Below are 8,343 nucleotides of genomic sequence, written 5' to 3' on the forward strand. Positions count from 1 at the left end.
CTGAAAATTGCAGAAATGTGTTGATTTCTGAAGGGTTCCGAAATAACAAAGTTTTGGGGTTATTTTGTGTGAGGTCCCCTGAGACAGCATGCACGTGGGTGGGGCTAACTCAACATTGCCAAATGTGATTGGTATGCAATAAAAAATGCCAGGGAAGTAACAAATCACTGGATTGGTTAAAATAATAAGCAGCACACTGTAAATGATTTCTGTTGTTTTCACAGCATTATACTGTTTTTCTCAACAGTTTCTTGCTGTATAACCTATGTACAGTATGTTACTGTAGATTTTGTTGCTTTCACAGTATTATTGTGTATTTTCAACAGTTATGTACTGTGCACACAGTTGACAGTATTTTACTGTAGATTTTCAATGCATTCTGGGAAATTATTAGTTACTGTAAAGCTAAATACAGCAGTGCAAAGTGGCCGCGAAAAACACCACACACAATTCTACAAGTAAAATTGCTAGCTTGTTAATATTATCCTTACATAAAACATTTGCAGGACTGGTTGACCATTAACAGTCTTCATTTCTGTCAGTGGGGGGCATGAGAGCGCTTTTGAATGAGTTTTTCTGTTGTGTCAGTGCATCAGAGCTGTCGTTTCTGCCGACCTGGAACTTCGTAATATGGTAAGTAATAAATCTTAATATTTAGGCTATATGCATGGATTCTAGAAAAGTTAAAGTTAAAGTTTAAAGTTATTTAGAGAATGGCTGACCACGAGTTCGATATTTATTCTCAACATTTTACTATAAGCTGTGTAAATATGATAGGTTTCAATGTAGTTTGGAACATGTTACTGTAAATTTAAATACAGTAGTACGAAATGACCGCGAAAAATAACCACAAGCTGCCATTTTATGAATCTTCAGTTCCCTGAGTAACTTTGAGAGCGCAGGCCTTTGCATCCCGTCGCTGTGTCGGTCGGCGAAGTGTTCGCCATAAATATCTGGTTAGTGATGAATATTTATATGTTTTTATGCAAACTAAGTAGTGGCTGGTTAACGTTAGTTTAGAAGAACTGCCCGCGGCTTCTGACTTAACGTTACAGGCGTTAAAGAACATAAGCGGATTTCCTTTATGTTGATAGCTAGCCTACTTGATTAATAAATGTGATTTTATAAACATAGATTGCATATGTAGCCTCTTATAAGGTCAGAATGATCTAATAATTTTGTTATTTACCATTTTAAGTCGGTGGAAGCGCCTGCGCGTTTATTATTTTACATATCATACGGTTGGGAATTGAAAATCGATCAATGTATCCTGAAATTGGATACCCAAGGATTCGGATTCTTGTTATAAAATTACATTTTGATTTATTCGCGCTTATTTTCGGCTAAATCAGAATTTTCTTTTACACGTCTGTGAGGACCTGACCTGGCGATCTGCCAGGACCTTGTGCAGTTACCTCAGTCAGTGTTCATTCCATAGACAGTATGGTTCATTCATACACTTTTGTTACAAATTGATTTCTTTTAGAAACACCAATGGCTTTTTAGTGATGGTTTAGAGCTTATATCCCCTATTGTGATGTGACTTATTACAGATTATGCTACATATTGTGATCACTCTTGATTCAGTTGGAAAATATATATATATATTTTTTGTATTTACAGGTTTCTTGTCAGGATAAATCCTGAAAATTCGAAATGAACATCACAGTTCCAGGTGAGCAGAAAGAGTGGGAAGGTTGTTCGGAGGAAGACCATGGCCTTGAATCCACACGTTGCATCCTACATCAGGGACATTGCAGAATATGATTGGCAAAATCATTAAGGTAAAAGTAGTATTAGGGATGTGCTGTGGAGCCCATATCTGTAGAAATGATTTGTGTCTGAATTTAGAAAAATCCAGAAAGGGTGGAAATGACTTAAACCATACATTTTTCAAATTGATAGTCTGTTTTAAAATGTAATTATGTTCCCTTCACAGTTTCCATTTAACAAATATGCCTTGTATAAGTCAAATAATTTGTATTTTTATATTATAATTGTAAAATCTCTTTAAATAAGTTTTAATTAAAACATGAAATGGTAAAAATAGGGTTGAGTGATATGGTCAAAATCATCTTGATAAAATGTTTCATATCAGTTAGTATTGATAATTATTACAATCAATATCAAATATTTATTTAAGTTTTAAATGTTCTCAAACATAAATTAAATAATGAAGACAACAGGTAAAGCAAAAATATAATGAAATATAACAGGGGTGGGAATCTTTTTGATTCAACGATTCGATTCAAATCGATTCTTTGGGTCACGATTTGATTCAAAAGCGGTACTTTTGAAATTGGGAATTCTCTTTTGAATCAAATTTCAATTTGATATATGCATTGAATAGATTTAAAATCTAAAATCAAATCTATGCATATATCTAAATGAAATTTGATTCAAAATCGAGAATCGAACACAAGACAAATGATCAGCAGCTACTGTTAGTCCTTATCGAGTGGGAGTTATTTAGTTTAAATTATACACACCTCATATCTGCGTTAATTTAATCTATCCCGCTGCCACTCAGCATTCACATTCACCTCTCACGGCGTGAACTCACGCACGTCTTTTTCATCATTAAAATTAGTAAGCATTAAGTCGACAGACATATCTATGAAAGGAACTGACTATCGTAAGCATCGTAAGCCTAAATTGATTATAGAGACCATTGGTGGTAATTGTCTATAATCAATTTAAGGTTACAATGCTTTGGGGAAACGCAGCCCTGATCAGTGGCCAATTGTTTGGAGTCAGAAATATAGAATACGGGCCATTGCCTTCTCAATATTTATTACTTCAGCTTCTGATACAAGACATGTTCATTCTCTTTTATAGGCGGGTATTTGTTCGTTACCACAGAAAACCGTTTGCGTATCCATGTTGAACGTGTTTCTTCAATGTAAAAACTGAAGTAGCCTACCTAAGCTATTTTCTGTGAATGTGCGAGACTTCCGGTTCATTAGCCGCTATATGGAAATAATGAGATGAATAACAAAATGCTGTAAATGATAAAAATATTTGTTTAATTAATTGAAAGAAGGCCATTAATTGTTGTTTACAATTATGACAAATTCAATACATCAAAATATCAAGAAGCATAACAAGTTTTTTTGTACTGCTAGAAATAACTGTAAGCGGATGACACCGGAAGCCAGACACATTTCATTTATAAATGGCTGTACCCACTCTTCCGTGAAAAATAATGTGGATACCATAGGCAAAACAAATTCTTCTAAAAAGGTGTTGATAATGTGAGTTAGTTTTTTTTTTATTATTATTTGTATGTTTTGCCTCTGATTGATTTGTGCTTATCATTCCTTGCAGGATTATCAGAAGTGCTGTCTGTCTTCTTCCACTTGACACCATCACTACCCTCCTCACCTGGCCTTCATCCTCACCTGTCTTGCTTTCTTTCTAAGTTTCTTTTTTACCTGTTCAGGATCATTTTTGCATGAATTGAAATACATTAATTCTGCACTGCTCTTAATTATTAAATATATATTGTTCATTAGTCTTCTTTTAAAACAGATTTTTATTGTTGTATTATATTACATTATTATTACTAATGTATTGTTTAAAAATACACAATAAACCTTGTTGTGCAGTTAAATCTTCAATTGTTATTTTTTTCTATTTCCCATTAACAGTTAAAATAATATTCCTACAGATTTTCTACATATTCTACAGGTAACACAGTAGCACTATAAAAGTAAATAAAATAACATTTCATAACTGTATAATACTATACAGTATTATTAAAAATCAACAGTGTAATACTGTGCTTTAATGTGGTAAAAATTACAGTAAAATAATGTATTTAATTTTACAGTATGCTTAACAATACTGTATTTAGTGTTACAGTAATTTTACTGTTGAATGAAATACAGCAACTACTGGATAATTGTTGCCAGTAAGTTACTGTTAATTTGACAATAAATTTTTTACAGTGCATATAAAATATTATTTTCTCTTTTTTCAATTTGACTTCAGAGTTGAAAGTGGGCTTAATAGGTAGACTTACCCTACATTTTCCCACCTAACACATAGCCTACAGCTACTGTAATAATTATAAACATATGTACATGAAATATTGATATTGATCTTTTTTGTGTGTGATTTTTGCTTTTATTTAGATATGTTAGTTGGATAACTGACAGGAAAGGACCACAAACTGGGATTTGAACTCATGTTGCCGGAAGAGCATCTGCGATGCATGTAGGAGGGTTAATAAAGGCCTTCTGTAGCAAAGCTATACGTTTTTGTAAGAAAATAAAATATACATAATTATAACATTATAAACTGTAATTACTGGCTTCCGGTAACAGCTGTAGGCGAAGTCTAGTTCCGGCAGAAGTGTGTATGACGTATTGACAAACGCGGAAGCGCGCAGGATAGAGCAAAACAAAACACCGGTCACGAATTAGAAGTCAAAAACAAGAATTTTTAAAGAAAGATTTTGAGTTTGTTGCCCAGCCCTATTGTTTGAACCGCTAGAGGCATCCACTTTCACCTAAGCTTAAGCTACGCCTACATCCTATGCCATACGTCGGGTCAGAGCTCACTCTTCTACCAGAACTAGACTTTGCCTACGGCCATTACCGGAAGCCAGTGATTATAGTTTATAAAGTTACAAATATGAATAATCTTTCTTACAAAAACACATCGCTTCCCAGATAGCACAGGTCTGTAAGATGTCTGCTAAAGATCTGTTAATCTGAAGACTGGAAAGCATCTGCTGTGTCTGATCTGATAAACATCATAGAAAAGGCAGTTTTACATACATTTTAAATCTTAAACATCTTGAAGACATCTTCTAAATGTCTATATGACATCTAACAGGAAACGTCCTAAAAACGTATTGCAGATGAGAAAACATTCTAAAAAATACATCTTGCAGATGTAAATGAATACATCAAATAGACGTCTGAGTACTTGTGCCATCAGGTTTCGCTTCAGAAGGCTTTTAGCCCACTAAAGCTACTTTTATGATGGATGGATACGCTTTGGGCTTCAAAATCTCAGGTACTATTCCCTCCCATTTTAAGCTTTAAGAGCCAGAATATTTTTAATAGCTCCGATTGTGTTTGGTTGAAAGAAGAAAGTCATGCTAGAGAAGGGTGAATTATAATTTTAATTTCAGGGTGAACTAACCCTTTAAAGGGGATATGAAGCAGTCAATCAAGTTTACATGATTTACAATATGGATTTCCACTATAATCAACAATTATATAAGAAACATGACAAATGTAAACATAAAAAAGAAAAAACGTTTTATCTTTTTTAGTGGAAATCCATCTTGTAAATCATGTAAACTTGATTGACTGCTTCATTTCAGTCATTTCCCCTTTAAAGCATTCGCGAAGAAAAACAGTTAATTATGTACAATCGGCCAAGCAATAAGATAAACTCGACAACAACTTACAGCAATATAAAAACTGAGGTATTTCTCAGTACAACGTCAATGGTGGCATGTTACGTAGGCTATGCATGCGGGGTCCGTGTACTTTTTGGTCATTTCATTTCCTGTTTGGAATGGAATAACGATAAATGAAAACCAGCTCGTTTATTCGTATTTTAGTTTAGTTTAAAAAAAGAAAAATGAGATTTTGGCTCGATTTTTCATTTTTTGTTTGTGGTTTACAAATCGGTTTATGGGTTCGATATTATATTTGCACACGTGGGCGGCGCTGAAACGGCCCTTTCATCTGATTGGTCAAACCGCTCCTCCTTCAGTAAGCTACGAGCTTTTCTTTCTGTCAGGCAGAATAAGAGTCAGTACGAGTGCGGCACTGACAAATCATAGGCTACACTATAATAAAATGATGTATGAAACCACCACTCACTGTTAACTATGCACAATATTTGAAGCAGACTATGTTGCTGCTCACGTAATTCGTGCTGCAAGCGACCCCATTAATGTGAGCCACAGTAGGCTATATGACAGATTATTTTAGCATGATATATTTCCCATTGATAAATACAGTGCAAATAGTTCCGTCTCTTTGGATAAAAGGGAAGTGGAAATAAAAATCAATAATAGGCTGAACTGTACCTTGATAATATTTCCGTAACATTTACCACTCTCGTCTTTTATTTACATCAGAAGGCCGGTAGGCGTGTGTAACGTATACATAATTTTGAAAATTTAATAGAAATAAAGATTATATTTATGAATGTATGCATGTGTAGCCTCAGTTCACATGAAAAGAAAGAGACAGAAAAGAGAGAAACTGTAAGTGAACGTACATTAGTACTGACAAAATTACCAGGTTTGGGATTAATTAAATCATGTCGGTTGAAGAGCACGGCATACCTTTAAAATGTTATTAGTTTTATTATAAAACTAATACAATTTATTACATACTGAATTGGTCGATGTTTCTCTCAGTTTTCTTTATTATGTTGGCTTGAAAAAGCTAGCATATCAGAAAAAAAGGTACAAAAGCTGTCACTGTGGCGGTACCTTTTCAAAAGGTACACCTTTGTACCTAAAGAGTGCATATAAGTCCCTCAGTTCAGCCTATTATTGATTTTTATTTCCACTTCCCTTTTATCCAAAGAGATATTTGAACTATTTGCACTGTATTTATCAATGGGAAATACATCATGCTAAAATAATCTGTCATTTACTGTGGCTCACATTAATGGAGTCACACTTGCAAGTCGCAGCAGCACGAATTAGGTGACCAGCAACATAGTCTGCTTCAAATATTGTGCGTAGTTAACAGTGAGTGGTGGTTTCAGACATTATTTTATTAAAGTGCGTTGGTACTGACTCTTATTCTGCCTGACAGAAAGAAAAGCTCGTAGCTTACTGAAGGAGGAGCGGTTTGATATAGTATGACCAATCAGATGAAAGGGGCGTTTCAGCGCCGCCCACGTGTGCAAATGAAATATTGAACCCATAAACCGATTTGTAAACCACAAACGAAAAATGAAAAATCGAGCCAAAATCTCATTTTTCGTTTTTTAAACTAAACTAAAAAACGAATAAACGAGCTGGTTTTCATTTCTCGTTATTCCATTCCAAACAGGAAATGAAATGACCAAAAAGTACACGGACCATGCGGACTCCGCGTGTCACATTAGCGATAATTCTTAGAGATTTTGCAGGGGGTAGACTAAGAGTCAATTTTGTCCTTTGTCAATAGTTTATGAAGCACAGCTCATAGAAGGTACTTTCAAACAAAGTCTTTCTTTCAAACAGCTTTGTGGTGGTAAACTTCGAATTCGCGCGACCAGCGCCTGCGAAACTTTTTCGCGCGGGTCGCACGGATGGAAAGGACTACATTACACCTGTGAAATTTCGCAAAGCAACGGTAAATATGACCGCATACTAAATACATGGAAGAAGCGCCGATTTCCTGATTTACCTGGGTGTGTGAAATGCCACGAACAACGGTGCGAAAGCGAAATATCTCACAGATTGACCAATCAGAATCAAGTATTCCAGTGAGCCGTACTAGAACAGCAACAACCCGAGAAGTGTCTTTCGCAAGGGCATCATGTGGACAGCAGGCAGTGAACCAGGAGTCTTACACCACACACAACACTTCTATTGTGTAGTAGGCATATAGAGACCTTTCTGATATAAAGCAAAACTTCGTCATTTAGGCAACAATCTACTGCACCCTGTTATAAGGTGGTGCAATATGGGTGACTGGAGTTTGAATCTGGTTCATCGCATTCCCTGATCCCAGCCCACCTTCTTCTGTCATTTCCTGTGACTACCACTGTCATATTAACACTGGCAAAAGTTGAAAAACTGTAAATATATTTAAAGCCTCACCTGATGAACAGCTAGGTTCTCGTCCATCTTGTTCTTCTTGTGTGGCCGTTTGGTCAGGATTCTTCCAACATATTGGTCTTCCAGCAAAGCTTTCTATTTCGTCACACTGTTCCTCTTTCTATCTGTCCCTCCGTCAGCCACAAGTCATCCAACTACTATCTTCCCTCATCACGCTCTGTTCACTCTTTCACTGACTGATAAACATGTATGACCTGGCTTTCCACAAGACCCCTCACTTTTAAATGGGGCATTTCTGGATGCGTTTCCTGAACTTCACCATTTCTTAAATTTATGAGGGCCAGAAGATGATTTTGCTCCAAAATCCATCAATTGGATTAAATCACCCAAGTTAAACTGGAAAACAAACACCAATTGACAAAAAAAGCTGCATGTGCATTTTTAAAGCTTCAGCAGTGCAGGAAGTGGCATACTTAATATTCATAAATATTCACATTTTTACATACACAGACGTCGACAGTCCTGACTATCAGTGGCGTATGTGAAGCTGGTGCGGGCTGATAAGAATTTAGGGGGTGTGAGAGGAGCAAAAC

At 35.7% G+C, this 8,343-nt stretch overlaps 1 protein-coding gene across 1 annotated transcript in view; it reads right to left on the reverse strand.

Annotated features, from left to right (window-relative positions):
* Positions 1-8,293, reverse strand: part of kel (Kell metallo-endopeptidase (Kell blood group)) — a 25,498-nt gene extending 17,205 nt beyond the window's left edge. The window contains exon 1 of the mRNA XM_081388351.1: positions 7,793-8,293. Coding sequence (XP_081244477.1) covers positions 7,793-7,819 — 27 coding nt within the window. The 5' untranslated portion in view covers positions 7,820-8,293. The remainder of the gene's footprint in view (positions 1-7,792) is intronic.
* Positions 8,294-8,343: the final 50 nt, after the last annotated feature.

The sequence above is a fragment of the Scardinius erythrophthalmus genome (genome assembly GCF_964197995.2).
Source record: "Scardinius erythrophthalmus genome assembly, chromosome: 16".
Lineage (NCBI taxonomy): Eukaryota > Metazoa > Chordata > Actinopteri > Cypriniformes > Leuciscidae > Scardinius > Scardinius erythrophthalmus.